The sequence below is a fragment of the Ctenopharyngodon idella genome, chromosome 5, assembly GCF_019924925.1.
Source record: "Ctenopharyngodon idella isolate HZGC_01 chromosome 5, HZGC01, whole genome shotgun sequence".
Lineage (NCBI taxonomy): Eukaryota > Metazoa > Chordata > Actinopteri > Cypriniformes > Xenocyprididae > Ctenopharyngodon > Ctenopharyngodon idella.
Window position 1 is genome coordinate 12,428,469 of NC_067224.1, and position 26,915 is coordinate 12,455,383.

Consider the following 26,915-nt stretch of genomic DNA (forward strand, 5'->3'; position numbering starts at 1 on the left):
TAGCAGTCCTTTTATGAAGCTCACAAGAAGAGTTGACTCATTCTGGTGACTTGTGCAGACATGTTTGGTTGTCATAGTGAGAGATCGGCACAGATCCCGGGAGGTGATTCGTATGTGATTTGGAATGCAGGACAGAGTATGTGTTCCCAATTTCAATCACAAACCACAGGCGTATTGCTGAGCGTTTCTTAGTTCGTATGGGAGTGTATCTTACGTCTATTATGTGTGTGTATGTATGTCTAGAAATATGTACCTAACACATCCTGAACCTGAACCTGAACCTACCACATGCTTTGACTTGACGTGGGAGAGTGAAAGGAGTGGCATCAGTATGAGACTGTCCCAATGACTGAACTATGATGTTCTAATTAAGAACTTATTTAACATTTATCTCTTGCACTCCACCTTTGTCTCTATAACAGACACACACACACACACACATACGCGCGTGTATACACACACACACACACAAATTAAATTGCAGACATTGCATAGATTGTCTCTATATGCAGCTAGTTATAAATACTATGACCGTCCTAACCCTAACCCATACCCTAATCAAAAACTCTCTGCATTTTAAAAAGCAAACAAATCTGTATTTACTTTATTTTTATGCTGTTTTTACAAACAAGGATGTCCCCAAAAGGAGGTATTGTCAGGTTTAGCTCACTTCTAAGTACAAATTTTTCCCCAAAATATGGTTAAACACACACACACACAGAATCTAATGTCATAGACCTTGAGTTGCAGTCTGACAACATTTTCTTCAGAAGCTGCATCAAAAACAAAATTCTAAATGGATCACCTCTGCAACTCAGTGGCATGACTTTAAAGCCATACATTACAAATAGTTAAACACATATTCCATCTCTGCAACAGCTGTATTTTTCACCGTATTCATTATGGTAAATTCCTTTTTTTTTTTTTTTTTTACTGTAAATTTAACAGGATATTTTCTTTTTACAGTGGCATTAAAATTATATTTTTTAATGTGAATAAATCTATCTACTGACATATCATTTGATTATTATTTAATTAGTGATAGCAATAATGTCATCAACTTACATCACCAGTGGCAGTATGGAAAAAAAAAGGTCAGCTTGCGTGGATATTGGGACACGAGTTAAGTACAAAGCTTTGTTTGCAAAATAAATAACAGTTTATAAGCTAAATGTTATTTGGCGAATAGGGAAACATTTTGATTCTTGCCAAATGAGGATTACATGAGTCCATGCATTTGGATTAAGGCATATGTCGGCTTTGTATTCTGTCTTGAGATCTGTCTATATAAGTGTTTATTAGTGAATTTTACAATTTTTTCATAGACTTCAGAAATATCTTTTCTCTTGTTTTTTAGTCTTCAGTTTGTATTCATTAGGCAAGGCAAGGAACTCAAGTAGCTATATTTGTATTGGCTATAGCGCATTTCACATACGCCGGCAATTCAATTTCACTTTCCCAGGCAATGCAACATCAAATATAAATGTCTTGCTCTTGCAGAAAATAAGATTGCTCTTTCAAACTTTCACTATAACTGTTAGTTGCTTTGGAATATCGGGAAAAATATGAAGACATTAAAGACGAGAGAGGGCTGCTCATTTTCCTAGAAAAACGATTGCACGATTTGAATGAACAGCATGGCAAAGAAACCATACAATGTGTTTTTGTTTTGTTTTTTCGGCAATGGATCTAGCATTCTGCATGCTTTAAATCAGACACATTTACTTAATTGAACTAGTGACAGAGAGAGAGAGAGAGCGAGCTGCATGTTTAATTACATCAAAACAGATACATTACCACTTTATTGTACCTTTTTAACTTTTCAGTATTCTATCAAAGCTATACTAAATAACTACATCACGTTAATTGCTTCGACAATAACTATCATGTTGATTGCGTCAACAAGAAGTTTCTGTGCTCCTGAATGTTTGTGTGTGTGCAGCACGATCTCCGATGTCTTTTTATGTTTCAAAGAAGGTAGTGCATTAATAGAACAGATAGGCTACATTCGACTTCGTTGTAGCTTTTTAGCTTTACGGTATTAAAACAATTTTATTAATAAATATCATGTGATAGCATTGACAAGAAGTTTCTATGCTCCTGAATGTGTCTGTGCTTCGCATGAACGGTGAACAGCGCATTAATACAGATATAGAACGATGAACCCCCATACTAAACACCACAAAACCGCCAGTTGATTGCCAACATCACAGCCCTACTGACTACTATAATCTGACTAACGTTAGATCATCAAGTGTTATATGGGTCAGGTCAGTTACAAATAGATAAATACTTGAGATAACTGCACATTTCCACTTTTTACATTGTGGTTTCATTCTCTTAGTGAAAGCCAATGGTACTTAAGCGCAGAAATAATATAAGTCTGCGCCGCTATATAAGTCTGCTCTGAATGCTACTGTCTTTGAATCTTTTGACTGAACGATAGCATATTTAAAGGTTTTTGCACGGCATCTTATGCAGTGTTTCTTTTTCCTTCTTTCAGGGAACCATGGTTACGTGAGTAACCCAAGACATTCCCTTTCAAGGTCAGTCTCTCAGCATTGCGTCAAAAGCTAACACATTGGGGAACGTATAAAATCCCTGCCGTGTAAAAACAAAGCACTAAAACACTACATCAAATCTAATAGAAATAGCTGAACAGGAGTGAATATATACATAGCTCATGACTCAGGTGAGTATGAGCAGTAAGAAACTGCCATGCCTTCTCCAGATTACTGACCAGACCTAGCTGAAATACTCCACCAGGCCGTTGGCAGATGGCCAAGACGGCGCTGACGCCTTCAGCACCGCTCAACGCAGTTATACACCAAGCGAGGCACGAGATGATTGTTGTTTGTTCTCAGTTATCCAAAATTTCAGCTCATTAAACTCCTGTTGTGCAGACAAAACATGCGGTGCAAAAGAAGGGATTTCGAGGTTATAGAATCCAGCTGAAGTATTCTGTGAAGACTATCCCGCTTCTAAGCAAATGTCCTGAATAGACATTCCTTTTGACCAAGCCCAAGATGAAGCCAAGCTCCTAGTGGAGTGGATGTGAACACCTATAGGGCAGTCTGCCTCCTGAGAAGTATAAGCCAAGCAGATGGCTTCCACTATCCAGTGCGAAAGCCTTTGCTTTGACACCGGATAGCATTTCTTAGCGGCCCCATAGCAGATAAATAGCTGCTCCAACAAGCAAAAGGAGCCAGTTCTGTCCACAAAAGCACGCAACATGTGAACAGGGCACAGCAGGCATTGACATGATTCTTCCTCCACGGCTGGGTTGGGAGAATTAAATTCTTGAAGTGTTATAACCTGTGCTCTGAACAGAGTTGAGAGCATTTTGGGCGTATAACCGTGCCTAGGCGTAAGCCTCACCATACAGTCATTCATCCCGAACTCCATACAAGCACTATTAACAGAGAGAGTTGCATATCTCCTACTCGTTTCCCACATGCTAGTGCGAGCAGCAGCGCTGTCTTAAGCGAGAGCACTTTCAAGCAGTTCGAAGGGCGGGCTTGACAGCGTTGAGTACTAAAGAAAGTCCTAGGCTGGCATCAAACGAGGGCAGGGAGGATTCAATCACCTCGTGCCCTGCAGAAAGCCTGTTATTAGAGCGTGCTTGCCAACTGAAATACCACTCAGTAGTGGTATGAAAGGAAGCTATAGCTGTCACATATACTTTCAATGTAGAAGGCGAGCTTCTAGCCGGTCCTGCAATAAAGCCAGGATCACTGGTATGGAACATGTGTCTCTCGTTCTTGGCTGCACACCAAGCTGAGAACACTTTCCACTTGAGAGCATACAACCACATAGTTGAAGGAGCTCTTGCCTCCGCTATTGTGTTCAGCACTATCTGCGAAACATCTACCGGCCTCACGTTGTGCTGATCTGACACACACGCAAATCCCATAGCTCCGGCCTGGGATGCCAGATGGGGGGGACACCACGCCTGAGGCAGGAGGTCTCTCCTCAGCGGAATGGTCCTGTCGAACCAGGGAGACAACGTATCGTGGCACATGTACCAGTACACACATTCTCCCCACCTTCCACCTCTCCATGGAACGCATAGAAAATGGTCTGAATCTTCAAAATGCAAATCCAAGGGGGCAAACACCGCATTTATGCACTTTCTGAACGTGCAGGGAGCCAAAGCCTGCCCAAATGGCAGGACTTTGAACTGATATGACTCCTTCGAAAGTGAATTTCAGAAAGCGCCTGTGATGAAGGGCTATCTGAATGTGGAGCAGAGACAGTTGTGGCAGAGGCAGTGCACCAGTTGGCGGGAACACGCTGTTCAACATAGACTGGGCAGGAGATTGGTTCATGGCTTGAAGCACGGGAACGTTCTTGCCCTTCATACTGAGTTGCACGGAGCTTGCGCTCTGCAAAACACTGTCCATAGGAGGGGTTTTGCTTATGTCGTGCAATAGAATTTAAGGTAGAAAAGAGCTCTGATATTGAGATATGTTTGGTTTTGCATTTATTACAACATTTTCATTTGGCAACACAACACACAAACATTTCTCTTTGCCCACCGCAACTGGCAGGGGGCTTTTGAAAGAACTCCAACTCATTTTAGAGGCGACTGATTGGGTACCGTTTTGTTCCACATGATAATCTACAGTACAGAGTGTGCGCGTTGGTCCTCGGGGTTCTCCACACGCAACAGGATTTCTAATCGTAAATATTCAACATGTTGGATATTTATGATTTGAGATCAGTGTGGCCCAGACGTTCTTCCAAGTAGATTCAATAACTCTTAACACACTAATCACACTACAGGAAAATCTAATAAGATCATCTAATCAAGATAATCGTGACTTTGCCAAGGATTGTCGGAAGGGCAGAATTGGCCCAATTATCTTGTAGTGTGTGGGTGCCTTAAGAAAGAGAACATTCAGATCTGCAGTAGATATCTTAAAAAAATTTAGGACTAACTAACAATAAAACCAGACTGGACTATTGGTAATGCTCTCTTCGCAGGTCTTCCAGCATGCACTGTCAAACCTCTGCAACTGATCCACAATGCTGCAGCAAGAGTGGTCTTTAATGAGCCGAAGAGAGTGCACGTCACACCTCTCTTCATAAATTTGTACAGGTTGCCAATTGCTGCTTGTATCAAATTCAAGGCACTGATGTTTGCCTCAAGAACAACCACTGGCTCTGCACCCCTATACCTAAACTCACTAATTCAGACCTATGTGCCCTCTAGAACTTCCATTCTGCAAGTGAACGGCACCTTGTGGTGCCATCCCAAAGAGGCACAACATCACTTTCACTGACCTTTACCTTGACTGTTCCAAGCTGGTGGAATAACCTGCCTAACTCAACCCGAGCTGCTGAGTCTTTAGCCATTTTCAAGAAACGGCTGAAGACGCATGTTTTTCGTCAGCACTTTACTCATTAATACTAACACTTACTATTCTATATATCTGTTGATTTTTTTGTTTTTAAAAAAAAAAAGTTTGCTACATGCATTGTGCTAGACTAACTGGGACTAGTCACAGCACTTGCACATTGTTGCACTATTGTTGGTTTGATTGCTTCTATTGTTCTCATTTGTAAGTTGCTTTGGATAAAAGTGTCAGCTAAATGATTAAATGTAAATGTAAAATGATGAAATAATGACTCTTAAAAGATAATACAAAATAATATAGCTTAATAATAAACTAAATTGATAAGATTATGCTGAGCTGTATCACTTTGTACAAGTACATCAGTTCTCTGCTTATCCTTACAATAACTTTGAACCCGTTTGTAGAGACTTATGTAACCTAAACACACACGGCAGGCAGCAAACCTTTAATGCCAACATATGAGGATTAAGACAGGTCATAAAGATACCGCTCAATCTCTTTTACAGCCTCTCCCAAGACCACAAGACCATGTGAATGAAATGAAGAAGAGAAACAAAAAAAAAAAAACAATACATTCTGGCACACTGAAATCTATTGATGTTTGAAAAATGTGTAAAAAAAAAAAAAATGGTGATATTAACTTTTAAAGCATCTAGTTATGTTATGACCAGAGGAGAACAGGAATGAAAATAAGCTTAAGTCAGAGTTCAGCAGAACTGCACCTGGTACTGCACATTTTTATAACACCCTGATTTGGCTGACAATATGCTATAGGCCTGACAATGACAAAGTCCAAGCTAACCACATAAAATTGTGCTGATATACAGATTTGCTAGTGTGAACAAGTTATTATATTCAGCACTGTACAGACCTCTGGCCCACTCTGAGAGCAATCATTGTGGCACAATGTTTGAAAAGATAAATGAATGATAAATGAATAATCTCAGAACCAGTTGTTACCTCAAATCCAGTTGTAATCTGAAGATATTTATGGTAGGCCAGTGTCTATAAGACCTGATCAAGGATTAGTTATTGTATGGTTTGTTGTATGGCCATAACAAATCCAGTCTAATATAATTGCATATGCTTATGTTTAAAAATGTGAATATTTGTAACAGCCAGTAACAGCCTGCAGAAAAAAAATAAAACTTAGTACACCTTTTAAGTCTTTTCTTGAGGGCATGAAAATATAAATAACTTTTGCATGTGTTTAAAGAAAATACTCAAGTGTACATCATTAAGAGTTTCTTACTTTTTTGATAAAAAAATTAAATGAAACCAATCGTTCATGTACTTTCCATCGTTTTTTTTTTTCACATTTATGTACTACAATGCATGTGCATATTTTTTTTCATATCTTACCTATTACCAAAGATACTTATTGCTGTTCCCCTCTAAATACAGCACTAATCACAGCACCTTTAATTAGAAACAAACAGCGCACTCTAGTGAGTAAATCTGAGTATTACAGGGCTAATAGTGGTGTCAGTAATTAGAGCTGTGCTTCACTTTGTCAGACCAAACTTCTTTATTCTAGTCATGATGCATCACTGTAACATAATACCTATTGTAGCATAAGAAATCAATTTAATATTTTATTAAAAATGTAATATCCATTTTATCACAACAACTGACAGTGATAAAAATCACTTAAGTGTATAACTCATAAGGACCAATGTTTGTATTTGTGTGCTTACATCTATGTACTATTACACAGACTTAGGGCACTGTGGTGTTGATTGTTCTAATTTATTCTCAAGTGTGCTTGCAGTGAAGGTGTGTGAAGTGAAGGTGTGAGAGTGTCAGCCTACAAGCTCATACTTTATATGATATCAGTAATCCAAATGTGGTCTAGAATTAAATCAATATCATGGCACAAAGTACTTCTGAACTGAGATGATAGTAATATACTGACAGTAAAGATGATCAAAGGAATATGAATACAATTTAAGCTCAATCGAAACTATTTGAGGCATAATGCTGCTCATGACAAAAAAAAAATTAATTTCCAGTCCTCCCTCATTTTCTTTATAAAAATAAAGCAAAAAAATCTTAGTTACAGTGAGGCTGTTATAATCCATAGACATTAAAATACTGTTTGTTTCAACAGTATAACCACAAGACATACACCATATAAATGCTGACATGATTTTACTGTTAGAAATTGCTGATTGAACTTTTCTGTCTAAAGTTATATCTAATTGTACAACTTTGTCACCAAGAAAATGCAACAACATAAACCAGGGGTTGGCAAGTTCGGTCCTGGACTCTATAACCACAGTAGATGTGTTTGATCTGAGATGGAGCTAAACTCTGCAAGACAGTGGCCCTCCAAGACCAGAATTGCCCACGCCAAATGATTTAAACAGCTTTACAGTTCAAATATCATACATGTTACTGAAAAAGTTAATGTAAGAGCTTTTACAAAATTATCTTCAAAGTGAACAATCCAATGCTCACAGAACCATAAAAAATGGCTTAGTGTATATTGACAGAATACACAGACAGGAATCAATCAATCAATATTATTTTTTTTTACTACTCCCGGTGCAGGTTGTTGCTGGGCCCCCTTGGTTGAAATCGTGTTCCAGGGGGTTCCTTCTCGGTTTGCAGGGGGGTGGCGGCTGTGTCGTCACCACCTTTTGCCCCGTTAGCGACCCTGCTTGCGCTGACGCTTTGACTCTGAGTGGCAAAGTACCGGCAACATGTGAGAAATGCCGGTGCGCAAGAAAAAGTGAGGATACGGTAAAGATTAAAATATGTAAGTGCGTACCGGCACACTTTGAGCACTGGTAATAATAAAAGTTAATCAAGATATCATTAACTTGCCATCCTTTTTTTTCCATGCAAGTCAGGACTGGCTGCCAAGCAAGTCAAAAGTATTTTTTGTGGTAATCTACATTATGCCACAAATGCTGTCGATTGAGCTTAAGTTGTGTTGAACCCAGTATTTAAATGTTTATTGTCAGTGTACAAAATAATCAAACTCACCTCTGAGCTCCAGTAGAAAGGCCCTGAGTAATCTGTCCGTCCCCTGATCATGCTCTCTTTGACTGTGTACACTCCTCTCTCCACTGCTCCTTGGTCACAGATCTCCAGTGTGGCGAGCTCCCGCATCAGGTCTGACTGACTGACCGACCTACGTTGCCTTGATAGGGGAGATGTGCAGATATGTCCAGTCCTTGTAGGTGAACGGCCCCTTTGCCAATTAATTCGGGGAATCTGACCTTTAACCTGCATCCTACTGTAGCTTTCACTCCGGCGGCCAACGTGGGACTCAGAATGGGGTGCAGCTTGCCCACGTTCAGGCTCCTGAGGAAAGAACGGGACGCCTCGGGCGAGGCAAGGGCTGGGGTTCAGGTAGCGGGAGGTGGAAGGAGCATACCTGGAAAGCTGGGGTTGACCTCGGACAATATATCCCAGGGTGGGATCGCAGGGGTCATAGGAACTGTATGGGCTTAAGAGGGTGGAGCCAGTCGTGTATTTGGGGGGTGAGTAGACTGGAGACATGATCAAGATGTGAAGAGAAATCAGCCCCAAGGTGGAGAGAGCCAAACTGTCACAAAGACAAACACAGTCTGCTAGAAACAAAGTTAAAGAAGACTAACCCCAATCAGACTAATGCTTTTTATACCAGAGAACATGTGCAACATTTTCAGCATCAGCAAATAATCTATATTAGGCTATAGAAGGTGGAACACTTAGGGAAACTTCTTTTTGTGTCTTGCTCATGCAAACACAAAGACAACATGATAAACATGACTCTGTGTGTCTCATCTTTCAGTATCAGTTGTGTGCAAGTAGGACAACAGTCAGCTAGAGTTACTAGCAGGTAATGTACACTGAGACTCAAAAGGTTGATGATAAATGTTATAATTCAAAAACATTATAAATAAGCTGGACAAAAAGAGAAATGAAGAAGAAGATGACCCTTTCAAAGACTTCCACAACCTTCAGGAAATGGCTGAAGACACGCCAAATGTCGCATCTCTCGCAAAACAAAAATGACTTGGTGGATGTCACTGAACAGTCTTTTCAATGTATGAAAATTGTGTAATTGTAAGCAAAATTATATTGCTTTTAAATATTAAGAAATATGAAATAACAGCTGCAACATACAATAAATTATACAATCAAATGCAGACCTATTGTATGGCAATTATAGCTACAAAATCTTCCCTTAACCCTAAAAATAACCCTAACCGTACCCCTTCATAATTACAATAATTTATAAACTCAGGAAAACAAATAGGATGAGTTCAGTCATTTATGATTAATGGATAAAACAAAGATCACATCAGATGGTAATAATGATATCAGATTACAGTTGAACTGAACTGAATCAACACTGAAATGACTTGAACTGAATAATGACACACTATTGGCTTGTTAGAGTTGCTTTACAGCAGGGTCATTCCTTGTCAAATTGGCTCAAATTTTTTATTATTTTTTTTAAATGTTTTTTTTTTTTTCTGTAGAAAGACAAACATAAATAGTGATGAAAGCCAAAATATTAAATGTCACAGATGTATATTTACTGAGTAATCCACTATTTTGTAGAGCGGGGTCAAATTTTTTTTACCTGAGATTCGGAGCCAATTTACAGGGGTGTAAAAATGACTTTAGAAAGATGGCAGCATCATTATTTTATTTTTACACAGAGATTGGTAGGTCTATTAGTAAAATCTGTTGACTTTAGCAATCTTTGTTTCATTATATGTCAACGGTGACAGTTTAAAAATGGTAAAAAGCACTTGTATTTGCATGCCTGTAACTCGAGAAGTATTAAAGATATCTTAATATCCTTTTAGATTCTGGTTCTTAACAAACCTTCCTTTTGGTATCTTCATTTTAAAGGCCCTGGATGGTTCAATCCAAGAGATAAGGAAATCTTAAATTAGCTCCATGAGTAAATTGGTCATTTGTACACATTTTCAATGGTCAAAAACAAAAAGTGGGTCACTTTGCATACAGCTGATACTTTTTTTTCTTTTAAAGAGAAATATCTAAAGAACAAATAATGTTAAAACTAGAAATGTATCTCGTTTTTATTTTTTATTTCCTTCAATGGGCAAACAATATATTCAATTTACAGATAATTAAATGTTTTGTAAACCCCTCCCCCTAGCCCACCCAAATGTGTCAGGTACAATTATTTGTAGATTGCTATTGTAGATCTAACAGACACAAATAAATACAATCAACTTGAAATGAAAAAAAAAGAGAGAGAGAAAGAAAGCACAAAATATAACAGAATAAGGACTTTAGAGATCCTCAAGAAATGCCAAATATCTACCCCACCTTCTCTCATAAACCTTCATTTTTTCGAGTAATCTGTATGACATTTTTTCATATGCTGCCACCTTCCCCAATTCTGCAACCCATTCTTGAAAAGACGGTGAACCTGCTGAAGGCAATCCCCTCATAATAATTTGTCTCCCTATCATAATACTTATTTGAATCCACTCGGTCATCTCAACATCAGCACTTAATAAAAGCGGGTCTCCTAAGATGTAAATACTTGGACAAAATGAAAAGCAGTATCCTGACACATCTTGAATATAGTTATGAACCTTAATCCAAAATTCCTGTATTTTAGCACAGGACCACAGAGCATGCATCAGGTCTCCATCTTTGCTCTCACATCTCCAGCATTCAGCAGAGTCCTGAGCTTGCAGACCAAGCCTGAAAAGCCTGCTCGGGGTCCAATAAAAACGATTTAATATTTTGAATTGTTTAAGTCATACTCCAAGATTTCTTGACATTACTTTACAATTTTGACATATTTTAATCCAGTGTTCATCACTAAATGTACAATTTAAGTCCTTGCTCCAGATCATTTTAAGTGCAGAATGGAAACTATAACCCGCCTTGTCTATTAACCATCTGTAATATATTGAAACCTCGTGTCCTCTACCATATGCTGTTAGAATTATAGATAAAATATTATCCTCTCCTGGAGCTTTAAATATCTCCAAAATTGCATTTTATTAAGGCTAGAAGTTTGTGTGTTCAAGAAGGGGTTAAACTTAAACATTTTTGCTATTCTCTTCCAAATTGATTGGAGATGAGATATTATTGGGTGAGACTGCACTTTTTGAGGTACCATAACGGACAAGCATTGCAGTGGTGGAAGGGGAGGTAGGATAGCTCGTTCAACATTAAACCAAGGTGGGGCCCTAATGTATCTCGTTTTTTTATCAACTCAATTACATAGAACATACCTTTTGAGTGCCATAAATATACCTTTTCCAAATTTTGCATGCCTGTAACTCTAAAAGTATTCAAGATATCTGAACACCCTTCTATATTATCATTCTTAATAAACTTTTCTTTTGAAATCTTCATTTTCAAGGCCCTATATAGTTCAGTCCCATAGATATGGGATCTCAAAGCAGCTCCATGTTCAAATTGTTCAATTTTACCAATTTTCAGTGACCGAAAACCAAATGTGGTTCACTTTGCACACAGCTGATACTTATTGCATTTAAAGAGAAATGTCTGAAGAATAAATGATGTTTAAACTAGAAATTTATCTTGTTTTCCTCTATCAAAAGAATTGCATAAAACATAACTCTCTGAGCACCAAAAATCCACTCAAAATGGTTAAGTTGAGGCACATTAACTTGCTCTCAAACGTATTTATAAGAATCTATATTTGAATCAGTTTTAGGGATATTTGGAAGAAGGGATTTTGTTCATTTTAACAGCTTCTGAAGCTACCAAGAGTTCAAATAAAATTCAACAATTTTGACATGGAGTCACATTGGGTCCCAATATCGATGGGACTGAACTACAGTATCTCACAGATGTGAGTACACCCCTCACATTTTTGTAAATATTTTATTATATCTTTTCATGTGACAACACTAAAGAAATGACACTTTGCTACAATGTAAAGCAGTGAGTGTACAGCTTGTATAACAGTGTAAATTTGCTGTCCCCTCAAAATAACTCAACACACAGCCATTAATGTCTAAAATGCTGGCCACAAAAGTGAGTACACCCCTAAGTGAAAATTACCAGTTAGCCATTTTCTCTCCACGGTGTCATGTGACTCGTTAGTGTTACAAGGTCTCAGGTGTGATTGGGAAGCAGGTGTGTTAAACTTGGTGTTATCACTCTCACTCTCTCATACTGGTCACTGGAAGTTCAACATTGCACCTCATGGCAAAGAACTCTCTGAGGATCTGAAAAAAAGAACTGTTGCTCTACATAAAGATGGCGTAGGCTATAAGAAGATTGCCAAGACCCTGAAACTGAGCTGCAGCACGGTGGCCAAGACCATACAGTGGTTTAACAGGACAGGTTCCACTCAGAACAGGCCTCGCCATCGTCGATCAGAGAAGTTGAGTGCACATGCTCAGCGTCATATCCAGAGGTTGTGTTTGGGAAAGGTTGAAGGGGTGGGGGGTCAGCCTGTCAGTACTCAGTCCATACGCTGCACACTGCATCAAATTGGTCTGCATGGCTGTCGTCCCAGAAGGAAGCCTCTTCTAAAGATGATTCACAAGAAAGCCCGCAAACAGTTTGCTGAAGACAAGCAGACTAAGGACATGGATTACTGGAACCATGTCCTGTGGTCTGATGAGACCAAGATAAAATTATTTGGTTCAGATGGTGTCAAGCGTGTGTGGCGGCAACCAGGTGAGGAGTACAAAGACAAGTGTGTCTTGCCTACAGTCAAGCATGGTGTGCCATGGTCTGGGGCTGCATGAGTGCTGCCGGCACTGGGGAGCTACAGTTCATTGAGGGAACCATGAATGCCAACATGTACTGTGACATACTGAAGCAGAGCATGATCCCCTCCCTTCGGAGACTGGGCCGCAGGGCAGTATTCCAACATGATAACGACCCCAAACACACCTCCAAGACGACCACTGCCTTGCTAAAGAATGTCTCCAGACCTAAACCCTATTGAGCATCTGTGGGGCATCCTCAAATGGAAGGTGGAGAAGTGCAAGGTCTCTAACATCCACCAGTTCCGTGATGTCGTCATGGTGGAGTGGAAAAGGACTCCAGTGGCAACCTGTGAAGTTCTGGTGAACTCCATGCCCAAGAGGGTTAAGGCAGTGCTGGAAAATATTGGCCACACAAAATATTGACACTCTGGGCCCAATTTGGACATTTTCACTTTGTATACTCACTTTTGTGGCCAGCAGTTTAGACATTAATGGCTGTGTGTCGAGTTATTTTGAGGGGACTGTTAATTTACACTGTTATACAAGCTGTACACTCACTACTTTACATTGTAGCAAAGTGTCATTTCTTCAGTGTTGTCACATTAAAAGATATAATAAAATATTTACAAAAATGTGAGGGGTGTACTCACTTCTGTGAGATACTGTATATAGGGCCTTAAAATGAAGATTCCAAAAGAAAAGTTTATTAAGAATGAGAATCTAGAAGGATATTAAGATACTTTGAATACTTTTAGAGTTACAAGCATGACAACTTTAGAAAAATAATATTTATGGCACTCAGACAGGTATGTTCTATACAATTGAGCTGATAGAAAAAAAAAATGAGATACATTTCTAGTTTTAACATTATTTGTTCTTTAGATATTCCTCTTGCAAAGTGACCCACATTTGGTTTTTGACCACTGAAAATGTGTACAATTTACCAATTTACTCATGGAGCCGCATTAAGATCTCCTTATCTCAGGGAATGAACCATCAAGGGCCTTTAAAATGAAGATACCAAAAGAAAAGTTTGTTAAGAACCAGAATCTAAAAGGAAATTAAGATATATTTTCAATACTTCTTGAGTTACGGACATTAAAACTTGAGGCAAAAACACAAAAAAGAAGACAAAAAGTGCTTTTTTCTATTTTAAAACTGTCACAGTTGACATATAATGAAACAAAGATTGCTAAAGTCAACAGATTTTACTAATAGACCTACCAATCTCTGTGTAAAAATAAAATAATGATGCTGCCATCTTTCTAAAGTCATTTTTAAACCCCTGTAAATTGGTTCCAAATTTCAGGTGAAAATTGTAATTTTGACCCCCTCCCGCACTATAGAAATAGAGGTGACTTGACTTGCATGCATATTCAGTATTTACAAAATAAACAGAAAAGGGTTAAAATGGATTTGATTCTCAAAACATAGTTTTGATTTCTAAGTGATCAAATTAGGTATTAGAGTATGTCGGAAACTGTGTTTAGCATTTTGCAAAAAGTTTGTTTTACAATTGCAAATTGTAAAGCAGATAATGTGGTTGCAGTTTTGCAGGCAGACTTGGTCTAAAGATTGGGTACATGAGTAAATGGTTTCACTGAGTGGGCCTCAAGTACCACTTTTAGTGTGTAAGCAATTAAAAAAAAAAACTGTAATACCTTGGTACTGGATGAATACTGGATACATATGTTGTACGTCCTAAAAACATATTATTATTGTTTGTTTGTTTTTTGTTTTGTATTTTTTACTTGGAAGTGGAAAAAGAAGCTAATGAAGATATGATAAAAAACTTGATGCTGATAAGGAAGAAAATGATGGTAAATATGAAGCAGACGTAGAATATAATGATGAAGATGATGATGACGACGACGGCGACGAAGAGTGTTTGTAGTGATGTAAATTTCAGGAGAGAACTGAATCATGGGGAATGAAGGAATGCGCATTGGCTAAAGTCAGAGTAATCAAGTAATGCACGGCTACCTATTAAAGCAGTGGACGCAATCTGAGCGTGAGTCAAAGAGAGACTGTTACTGTAGGATACAGCAGTTACTATAAACACTGCATTTACTGCCCACTCATTAACGCAGACTATGGAAAACTGCCATTGAAAACGGCTGGTGGTCTAATAAAATTAAATGAACGATATAATCATCAATAGACAGGGTTGCTAATAGTAAGCTTAGCTGATGTGGGTAAGTTATGTCACATGTTTAATCCTGCGCTAGAGCCTCCCCGCACAACCCCCTAAGATCCTTACCAGCGGAATTCCAGTTCATCCTCCCGAGTGACCAGCAAAATATTCCTGTATTTCCCTAATTACCACGCGCTACTTCAAGATCCAGAAGAAAATCATACGATACGGGCTCGGTGTTACGGACTCGATCAGCTGGTTGGAGTGACAGCATACCAGCACAGGGTCCTGATCCAATATGTGCTTTTCTCAAGTCGGGATTTAAGGAACCGCCTCCCAAGCGGTCGCCATAGCAACGCGGATCGTTCTCTCTCGCGCGCTCTCTATCTTTGGCTTGCTGCAGAAGCCATGACTAATGCACTATGAATAGAAGCAGAATCAATGTGAATTGCTCACTTTATTCTCAAATAAATCATATCGGATTAAAAACAAACAAACAAACAATCCCTAGAATAAGAAAACATTGTTACAGTAAGTATGGTCATCAAGGGTTCGGTCACTTGACTACGTAAGTGACTACAGCTGACTACACAAGTTACCATGGTGTTATGGCTGTCCCAAACCTTCAGGAAATGAAGTATAGTTCAGCTGTGTGGTGTCATGAGGGAAGTGATTAGAAACAGTCCTTGAATCTTTCATTAATATCATCATCAAGTCAAGTATGGGTGATATTGCCAGACTAAATTGCAAATGGAATCGATGATTCTAAAAAATCACTTCATGTCAGTGATTCATACAGTACATTTGAGTATTTATTGTACAGGGCAAAAGTGTTCACATCCATCAAACATGGCCTACTATATACAGCTTAAATAAGTGATGCTTTAAAAGTTGGCTACTCAGGAACATTGTGTGTTGGTACCGAACGCTATTCACTCATTTGTATCCACAGGAATACAAAGCAATGCAAATGTTGATTGGCATTTTGATCTCAGCATTACTTTAGTATGGCAAAAAAGGGGTTTAAATAACAAACAATTGGCATATTGAGAATTAGAGCAGGAGAGGATATGCATTTCATCAAATCAACTAAATAAAAAACAAAAACAACATAACGTGTTGAGAATTATCATCCATTCTTGCAACATGTGCTCTCACTCTTCAGTGATTCTCAGGAAAACTCATCATCTAATAAGAAATACTTGCTAATATGTCATTAGTGGCTGTGAAATATTCAGTAGCTGTCTCTCTATCACTACATTTCAAAGTGACAGTTTCTCTCTTTTTTTTGGTTTATGGCGTTTAGATGTTGCGCAAAAGAAAAGAGTTGGATTCTTTCAGGGTCTGAAGGGTGTCATGTATTTATGTTGGACCGAACCACGTTGTTTTATGTCTGAGATATCCAGCTGGTGAAGGATCACTTGGTTGTATTTGATCACAGTTTTCACTTCGCTGAAGGGAACTGCTCAGAGGTGGTCTTCACTGCAGGGCTGCTGATGCATCACATGCATATCCCCTCACTGGCTGTTTTGCTTCTCTCTTTTGTCTTTATACGCCTCTCTCTCCCTTGGCCTTGCTTGGTGGGTGTTAAGAGAACAAAATTGAGGTGTGTGTTTGCAGTAAGATGTTAGTGCTTACAACAGCAGCTGCCAGAAGAAGCAGGGGTTGAAGGTCAGTACTCATACTGGTGACTGTTAAGACAGGGAAAGAGAGACAAGAGATTCGTGAGAACGGAGGGTCAAGGAGTTTACAAAGAGAGTTGTGTGTAAAGAGACATCATAGTCAACTCATGAAGAATGCACAAGACTTACTTTGGTTTAAAGTTACAGTACAGAGAAGCTGAACAGCTAAAATAGTGATGTCTAAGGTTGATGCTGCTGACATTTAATACTCAGAGGATCTATTTGTGTGAGTGTAGTGTACAAAAGTGTAGACATACAGCAGTATAATGACAAACCTCTGGTAAAGGAAACTGTTCCTCAATTAAACATACAAAAGTTAGCTATGATTCTTTAATTTGATTGGCTTAACTTAGAGGTGGGGCTTTTTCAGCGATTTACTACAGGTCAGTGACTCAGAAAAATCCACCACTGTATGTTGTTTAGGGACAACCTTTAATACGAGAAAGGTCTGTCTGTGTCTGGCAGAAATACAAAACACATCCCTGTAAGTTACTTTGTCTACTACTACAAGTTAAGTCAAACCTCTATAGACCTTATTCAGGGTAGCGCCAAATTGAATTTGACAGGAATGAAAACGAGGCTGTGAGGGATAGAATACAGTGTGTTCAATGGATTGTACTGTTGTTTAAAAACAATCCGATTGTTCAGCTGATGAAATGTTTTTCCTAAAAGAAAAAAACTTTCAGTAGACAAAAACTCAATAAAACAGTTTTAAAAGTCATGAGTTGTGAAAATTACATGATCTACAACCTTTATACAGTGTGTGCCATTGTAAAGACTGCAAGTCTATCCCTCACAGTATCGTTTTCATCTGTATTAAATTCAATATGGCGTCTAACCTGACTAATATTCACTTAAAGTGCACTCATTCCATTCTACAGTGCACCTCAGTAACGAGTGTATAACCGATGTACACGGCTAGCCACTAGAGAAAACCCATGACTGTTAGCGTTGTGCCAAATTAATTCCCATGTCTCGCTAAAAGATGTAACCCCTGTAGTAAAAATGTCCTTCGTGAAGCAATTTGTCTGGTATGGTACTTTCCTGATATGCTACAGTGAATTTTGCCTCTTCGCTGCACTTGTTTGGGGCCTGTTAAAAATGTAGGCGGTTGCTAACAAGTGGGACTACAGAGGCTGTCGGAGACATTAAACGTAATCACACCGGAACACCCATCTACTCACTAGTACACATTCATAGCCTTGTTGCGTTCATAATCACGTTCTTGCAAACTATTCTAACTCAAGCTTTCAGGGAATATGTTTTTAAATAAAGACTGGATGAGTCAGAAGCTTAATGGTGGTGACATTGAAGTCATGCTACCGTGGTGTGATGTGTTTTTTGAGTATGTTTAGCTTTTTACTTCTGGTTATTGTGCTTAGGTTTCAAAATTCCTAAAAGTTGTGTTCATTTTAAAAGATTATCATAATGAACAAAATGTGTAAGAATCAAACTTTTTTTTGGTCACAGAGCTGCTTTTCTGCAATAATCCAAAAGCCACTGGACAACATCCACCTATTAAAAATGTTAATACAGTACATTTAAATTGTGTGTGTGTGCATTTCACCTCGGCAGCTCTTCCCATCTCTTTGCAGCATTCCTGTCACACAGCTGCACACAGCGCCTGTTACTTGACTAGTGCAGATCTGCTCACAGCCACCATTATCCTCTTCACACCAGTCTGAGTCTGAAACACACACACACACACACACACACACACACACACACACACACACACACACACACATTGGGTTTTCATGTTTTATGGGGACATTCCATAGACATAATGATTTTTATACTGCACAAACTGTATATTCTATCTTCAAAACTTTAAACCTAAAAATTTCTGCATTCAAAAAACATCACTTAGTATGATTTATAACCTGTTTTCTTCACGGGGAACAAAAAATGTCCCCACAGGGACAAGGATTTTGGATATTGCCATCTTTGTGGACACACACATACACATACACACACACACACACTCAGGACATGCATTCATGCACAAATGTGAAATGTACTTCATACCTCTTCTTCTGATTGGTCCCACTGACAGGATTTGTTCTTTATGCTGACTGTAATCTGTATAACTTCGTTTGTTATGAGGACAATTCTGTAAAAGCATGAAAGTTATTATGAATCCAAAAAAAAGTAGTTCTCCAAAATGATTGATGGAGAGATGAACAAGATGTAAAACATCACAAAAAACCTACTCTAAATCATGTTTGCATTTGTCAGTTCAAGCCTTTGTTTAGTGGCACATCATGTACCAACCCCTTTTACCATTGTAAAAAATTGTTATAAATGGCAAGACAACTAAAAATAAAATAAAAAGGTGTTTGTCTGTGTGTGTGTACAAGCTCTCACCACTTTGCAGGTGTTGGTCTCTGAGTCACACAGAGAGACGTCACAGTGCAAATGCACCTCATCATAATCACCAATAAACTTAAAGACGGTGACGTGGAAGCGGCAGGTGAGGGACACGCCATTCTCAGCCATGCCTATAGTGTTATCCTTGATGTTAGGACACCTGGAATTACAGTTATGTGATGTGAGAGCTTTAAACTATTGGTATGTACGAGGGTGTGTAGTCCTTTGCGAAAATTTGTGCAGTATTTAAATGCTATTATGTTAAATATTTATCAAACTATGTTCAGTGTTAAGCACAGTTTGTGTAAGATTATTTTCATAAGCTATTTCCTTACCCTCTCTCTATGATAATGTAACGAAGGCGATCGCTGCTGTAACGAGATGGTGTAGCCCAGCACATGTTCACAATGAGAATAAGCTGTTTATCATCTGCTCCTTCCACAAACACCCCCACAAACAGAACATCCCTGGTGCTCAGCACCACCTCTCCCTCGCGGTATGGGTGTCGGTATGAAGCATTTTTATACAGGGCCATTTTTGTGATGAAGTTGCCCTCTTGGGTCGGCAGTGTGAGGTTTATTACACTGTGGACAACAGAAAGAAAGGGGGAAGAGTTATTATCTTTTTCATTTATCCCATCTCTGGAGCATCCAACTGTAGAATCTTAAAGTGCATGTAATTTGATTTTATGTAATTTACTGTATTTGTTAGATGTGTTTGTTATTAATTATAATAAATGCGGATATACAGGTACCTTGCTACAGAGATGAAAAATAGCCTACCATGATAATGTTATATAAACCATGGAACATTATGATTACTATATGCATATTTTCTGGTATTTACAGTATTTGGTACTCTGAGGTACTTCAGATACCAACATATTGGTATTACACAGTGGTATTATTAAAGGTAATACAGTGGTTGTTTTATGTATGGTGTACAGGTGTGACAGCTAACCTGAGCATTGGCTTCAGTACTGTCTCCAGAGAGATCTTGATGTCCAGTTCATAAGCACAAGAAAACTCCACATTGATCGTCTTATCACGTGTCACTACATTCCCTGTGTTGTTCACACTCTCAATCCACACCGTGTTCTTGTACATAATGTGTGTTCCATTTGACTGGACTCACAAATACACAAACACAAACACAAACACACACACACACACACAGACAAAGTTACGGTGAATTTAATTACCTTTCCACAGAAAATAACATAATCAGTCAAGCAGACAGCACATTAAGCAAGCATATAATGAAAATTAGATTATGAAAAGCAAAACTATAATGAGAAGAATATGAGTTTATCTGCTATAAATCTGAAAATAAAAAAATAATTGTAGTAATAGTAGCATAATAATAGTAGCAGAATAATTTCAGAACTAGAACACATTTAATACTCTTATACAGTGGACCATTGAGGACCATTTTATTTTTAAAATCTGGGATATTTATCAAAGCATAAGACTAACTTTAACTCATTGAGATTTGAATTACATGGATGGATTCATACTGTAGGCAGTCTCTCTTGCACAACACAAATAGCGCTCTTTACATGACCAGCATGAGAGACTCAAATAAGGTTATAATTTATAATATTATTATAAACTGCTCAGACTGATTATTTTCTCAAATAAGCATAAAAGCATGCACAGCCTATAACTACCTTATTTAAATAAATATATATTAAACCAAAGCTGGTTTAAGCTATTGTTCAAATGTCTTTCCTTTATACAAATTTGATCCGAACTTAAACTTCTTTGCTTGTATTCGCATGTATGGGAATGGATGTGAATGGAACAGTACATTTTCTTATACCAGGACCAGTACGTTCCATTCTCTCACAAGAAGAACCACTGAGACTGTCTAAACTGAGACAGTCTGCTCTTGAACAGTTGTTAATGAGAGATTTGTTCACCTGTACAATAGAGCCACAATGTCCCTTGGTATTGTTGATATGGAAAGAGATGAAATCCTCTCCCTCGATACCAGCACAGTGCTGGTCGTTAATTCGTACATCCTCTCTCTCAAAGCCCAACTGAAACAGACGGCACTTAGAGATAGAGACCTCCATCTGAGCATGTTTACAGGTCACCTCCGCCTGGATGATGTCATCTTCACCTACATCACAAGAACAAGATGTTCTGTATTGTCGTTTAAATGTTTCTTCAATATTTCATACCAATTCTTAATGTGACCTTTTAATAAATTAGCAGTTAGCCCTCTACTATAACATAAAAGGTAACTTGTGCAGGATGGTTTATGTGCCTGGGTTTAATACGTAGGGTTTGAGTATGAGCAATAATAATAATAATAATTTCAAAAAGGATGTATATTTATTTCTGCTACAATATGATTTGTTTTACTCACTAATGTCAGTGCTAGGTAGCTCAGGGCAGCCACACAGATCTCCTCCATTCTCCTGCTCACATGTGTTGTTAGAGCAGATCTCTCCTGCACAGGGGTCATAGATCCATTCTGCTAAAGACAGGTCCAGTTACAAAGTTAGCATACAGAAACACACACACACACGCACGCACGCACACACACATGCTCACACACACACACACACACCCAGTAATTTACATTAACACAAGTAAAGGTATCCATATATCCATCTGCTAATTCGTGAAGTTTCTTAGACAATATTTTAGTTTTTTCAAAATTGTGAGAATGATTTGTGATAGTCTTGTAAGCATCAAACAAATAAAAAATTGTCTATTGCCTGTTACACTATAGTTGTACAATTTTCAGCTATAAGTGCAAATTAAAAAGCAAATTATTTGCAGTATTTTTGCAAATGTTCAATGAAAAATACACATTTCCTTTTCATATATATATATATATATATATATATATATATATATATAATACATATAAAATATATTTGTAAAAATTAGCCTTGCTGCCTTTCACTTCCTACACTTCTCCCTCTTATCCTGTAGGTGGCAGCGTCCCCTTACAGCAGTTTTCCTGGGCGATCCATTTGGTGGTAAGTGTGCCGAAAGAACGGCAGGCCTCAGCGTAGGCTGCCATGGAGCCGCACACCTGGGCCTTACGGTGGTTGTAGCAGCCATCCATGTAGCAGGACTGGTAGAAGGGGTGAGGGTCCAGCAGACCATAGCAGGGCTGGAAGAAACCTTTCAAATCTGTGAGTTTCAGACAGTTGTCCTCCCCCTGGAGCTCTGATACTGCTGTATTATCACAGGACTGAGCCAGGGCCACATACTGTGTCTCATCACAACTACAAGCAAGAGTCAAGCAATGAAGGATAGATAGTTAGTAGCAACAAAAAAAAGGACAGAATGAAATTAATGGTAAATATAACAGCACTCTTTTTCTTTCTAACCTGTTCTGCATGCCGTTGGTTTTCCAGCTCTGAGCGAGCTCCAGAGCACTGACGGCAGGTTTTCCACGCGAGGTGATATAATCATCAGTGGGGTCCCCGTTGAAGTTCCCACACAGTCCACACACCTTGTTCTGCAGCCGTGGGCCCATCGTAATGCTAAGGGTGTTGAATCGGTTATAGCGCACCTGGATGTCCTGAGGAGTGTCAATCACTAGGAATCCTTCTGATGTGGATACTCTTGTCATTAGACCTGTGACAAAAGGTACGGACACGGGCGTACCATTTACCTGAGGTAAAAGAGAAAAAGACTCAGCATTTAGCTCGGAAACATGTAATGTCTTAACCATTATATAATAATTTCATAGTCAACCTATAAAAAAGGCAATCTCACAACTCATCCTCTAAAGCAAGATTTCTCAGCCCTCGAGCTCGAGGTCAGTTTTCTTGCAGAGTGTAATTACAACCTTGATCAAACTCAACTGCCTTTCCACCTTATTTTGTAACATATTTAAATAAACTATTTTCTGTGAATGTGCGAGACTACCGATTCATTAGCTGATTGAAGGAGCTGATTGAGACCCACCCCAAGTAATCTTAAAGAACTTGATTAGCTTGTTCAGATGTGTTTTATTAGGGTTGGAGCTCAACTCTGCAGGACAGTGGACCTTGAGGGCCTCGAGAGTTCATTTTAAAATACCATTTGTTTTCCTTTAAATTCTCCTAGGAAATTGTAAACCTTTTCACCTGAGTGATTTCCTGTCCCATACATCATTTGCAGTACATTTTCTGTGTTCCTACCTTGACTGTATTTCCCGAGATGAGAATGTTCTCCTCGTTGATGTAGAGGTAAGCATGGGAGATGGTGGTTAGGTTGGGTGTACTCCATTTGTCAAAATTGGCAATGAGCTGAAAAGATAACTCTGGCAGCTTGTGACAGATCGTTGAAAGAACAAAGGAACATGAGGCAGGTAAACGAAGAGAGGCACCATCGAAAGTACGGAAGACGCCACCGCCTGATGCCACACAGTGCTGGTTACGTCGGGTAAAGCATCCTCGCACACCATGACGTAGAACGCATTCCTCCTCTGATTTACATCGTCGTGGGTCACACTGAATCAGATTCCGTCCAATACACTGACAGCGTTTAGTGCAGTCACTGTTCCAGAACAACTGCTTAGGCTGAGAGACAGAGTAAATAGATCGAAAACAAGTAACACATTTGTTGGATTTGTATCTAACAAAAAGCAAAAGAACAATGCTAGTTTTTTTGTTCTTTTCACATTTCTGAAAAACATGTGAGTAGGTGTTGCCCATACAAAAGTTGACCCAACAGTGCTTGGATATAGTGTGTGGTTGCTAAGGTGTTAAGTGTACTAAATTCCATATCTTAAATTCCAGTGAATAACAGTGTATATGCAGAAAGATATTAAAATTATATTTTTTTATTATTTCTTAATATAAGAAAAGATAATATAAGAATAAAAAACAATTAAACAAATTATTGTTTGTTTTGTATTAAAAGTTTTATATATATATATATATATATATATATATATATATATATAAATAACGTTGTCTCAGGCAATGCGACACTTCCTGCCAAAGCAATCCAGCTCCTCCACTTCAAGCTGCCCAAAGCCTGCGCCAGCACAGCAGCCTCCTAAATCTGCGCCATCCGCTACTCAGCCCGCACCACGGCCTGAACACAGACAGCACTCACGTTCTGCTAGGCGCCACCCCCCTCCGAAGCGACAGGGACCCCGGCCCAAAATAGCGCTGGACCCCGCGCCTCAGAAGTTGGCCTGATACCCATATAAGGAAGAGGAGGAGGCTAAGTAAAAAAAAATCGAAAAAAATGTGTTTTCTGCCTGCACAGAGCCTGTTCAAACGCCCTGGCAGTGCACCGCTGTTATAGCGGACATAATAAAAAACAAACATTCTCAAAAAGAGAGCAATTTTCCTCTTCCACCCCTTATGTGCACCACAGTTCCTCACAGCGACTTGGTGCTCAAACCAATCCAGCCCCTTGCCGCCTGGCAGGCCATCCCCGGAGTGTCAACTTGGGTACTAAACATAGTAAAACGAGGTTATGTACTACAATTCGCTCAGCGGGCCCCGTTATTCAACGGAGTGGTCCATACCTCAGTAGAGAGCAGGTACGTGCACGTCCTACGCTCCAAACTGAACACTATGCTGGCAAAAGGAGCCATAGAAGTGGTTCCCCCGGCTCTGAGCGAATCAGGCTTCTACAGCCGATACTTCCTCATTCCCAAAAAGGATGGCGGTCTCAGACCCATCCTCGACCTCAGATATCTGAATCGGGCCCTGATAAAGCGCTTGTTCAAAATGATAACTTTGAAACAGATCTTCTCGCAAATTCACCCAGGAGACTGGTTCTTTTCCCTGGATCTGAAGGATGCTTACTTTCACATCCAGATAGCCCCCCATCACAGACGATTCTTGAGATTCGCCTTCGAAGGGGTGGCGTATCAATAAACGGTCCTTCCGTTCGGGCTGTCTCTGGCTCCCCGCACTTTTAGTGGACGCGGCCCTCTCCCCTCTGAGGCAGATGGGCATACGCATACTCAACTACCTCAACGACTGGCTCGTCCTGGCCCAGTCGGAGGTGGAGCTAGTGGCACACAGATCCCTTCTCCTCAGCCACTTAGAATGCTTGGGGCTCAGGGTCAATTTTCCAAAGAGCTCTTTATCTCCCAGCCAACGTATCTCGTTCCTGGGGATTATTCTCGACTCAACCTGCATGAGGGCCGTGGTCTCGCCAGAGCGATCCCTGGCCATTCAGCAGCTCGCGAAAACTTTCATGCCCGGATCCTCTCTGCCACTCAGAACGTTTCAAAGGATGCTAGGTCTCATGGGCTCAGCATCACCAGCTCTGCAGTTGGGCCTGCTTCATATGCGCCCACTACAGTTCTGGCTGAAACCGCGGGTCCCGCCCCAAGCCTGGCAGCATGGTCGCTGCTCGCTCAAAGTGAACCAGGCCTGCGTTGCAACCCTGGCTCCTTGGATGAACCCCTGCTGGTTCGAACAGGGCGTGGCTATAGGGACGATGTGCAAGAGGAAAGTCGTTTTCACAGACCCTTCCAAAATGGGCTGGGGAGCTTTGTGCGATGGTCACCCAGCCTTCTGTGCTTGGACGAGCCAAGAAAGCGAGCTTCATATCAACCGCCTGGAAATGATGGCGGTGTATCTAGCTCTCCAATGCTTCCTCCCTCTCTTGGAGGGACACCACGTCCTGGTCAGATCAGACAATATGACAGTGGTGTCCTTCATAAATCGCCAGGGAGGGCTCTCATGCAAGCCCCTCTTCACTCTAGCGAGATCCATCCTAGAGTGGGCCCAGCACAGCCTGCTCTCACTTAGAGCAGCGCATATTCAGGGCATACTGAACAAAGGGGCGGTCATGTTGTCCCGGAGCAACCTTCCCTCGGAGGAATGGTCGCTCCACCCCCTCGCGGTTCAGGAAATTTGGGATGTCTTCGGGAAGGCAGAGGTCGACCTCTTCGCCTCAGAAGACAACTTTCATTGCCCAATTTATTTTTCAAAGACCAAGGATGCGCTGGCCCATGACTGGCCCAGCCTCCTCCTGTACGCTTTTCCCCCAGTCGCTCTGATTCCCCAGGTTATCAGACGAATCAGGGAAGGTGCCCACAAAGTCCTCCTGCTGGCTCCCCTATGGAGGAGCCAACCATGGTTCTCAGACCTGTCTCAGCTAGCGTCCATTGGAGCCATGGCCAATTCCCCTGAGACGAGACATCCTCTCCCAAGCAGGAGGGATGATTTGGCACCCCAAACCTGAGCTGTGGGATCTCCATGTATGACTTCTAGACGGGAGCCTTCAGACCTCCCTGAAGATGTCCTGAACACTATCTCACAAGCCAGAGCTCCGTCAACGAGACGTCTCTACTCCCTAAAATGGTCAGTCTTTGCTGCCTGGTGTACAGCCTGGGACAAGGACCCATTTACTTGTGACATATCTTTGATATTGTCTTTCCTTCAGGACTTAATGGATAGGGGCCGTTCTCCCTCTACCCTTAAAGTCTATGTCGCAGCCATAGCGGCCTCCCATGCTCCCATAGCGGGACAGTCGATAGGGAAAAACAACCTTGTTGTTCATTTCCTAAAAGGGGCTAGGAGGCTGAACCCTCCCCGCCCCCGCACAGTTCCCACATGGGACCTGTCTGTGGTTCTCAGGAGCCTTAAAGGCCCTCCCTTTGAACCGCTCCAGACTGTCGACTTATGTCCTCTGATGCTAAAAACTGCCTTATTGCTAGCCTTAGCATCGGTAAAGCGAGTCGGAGATTTACAGGCGCTCTC

General features: G+C 40.1%; 2 protein-coding genes across 2 annotated transcripts in view; both read right to left on the minus strand.

The window, feature by feature from the left end:
• usp2b (ubiquitin specific peptidase 2b) overlaps window positions 1-15,468 on the minus strand; it is a 60,949-nt gene extending 45,481 nt beyond the window's left edge. Inside the window, exons 1-2 of the mRNA XM_051893811.1 lie at window positions 15,303-15,468; window positions 8,352-8,916 (exon numbers count right to left, since the gene is read on the minus strand). Coding sequence (XP_051749771.1) covers window positions 8,352-8,870 — 519 coding nt within the window. The 5' untranslated portion in view covers window positions 8,871-8,916; window positions 15,303-15,468. The remainder of the gene's footprint in view (window positions 1-8,351; window positions 8,917-15,302) is intronic.
• A 152-nt stretch (window positions 15,469-15,620) lies between these two features.
• The window catches only part of tecta (tectorin alpha), a 46,517-nt gene continuing 35,222 nt past the window's right edge, over window positions 15,621-26,915 (minus strand). The window contains exons 23-33 of the mRNA XM_051894229.1: window positions 23,379-23,759; window positions 22,581-22,867; window positions 22,195-22,475; window positions 21,602-21,712; window positions 21,150-21,352; window positions 20,189-20,352; window positions 19,564-19,812; window positions 19,226-19,388; window positions 18,887-18,971; window positions 18,426-18,545; window positions 15,621-16,867 (exon numbers count right to left, since the gene is read on the minus strand). Of these exons, the coding sequence (XP_051750189.1) occupies window positions 16,764-16,867; window positions 18,426-18,545; window positions 18,887-18,971; window positions 19,226-19,388; window positions 19,564-19,812; window positions 20,189-20,352; window positions 21,150-21,352; window positions 21,602-21,712; window positions 22,195-22,475; window positions 22,581-22,867; window positions 23,379-23,759 (2,148 nt within the window). The 3' untranslated portion in view covers window positions 15,621-16,763. The remainder of the gene's footprint in view (window positions 16,868-18,425; window positions 18,546-18,886; window positions 18,972-19,225; window positions 19,389-19,563; window positions 19,813-20,188; window positions 20,353-21,149; window positions 21,353-21,601; window positions 21,713-22,194; window positions 22,476-22,580; window positions 22,868-23,378; window positions 23,760-26,915) is intronic.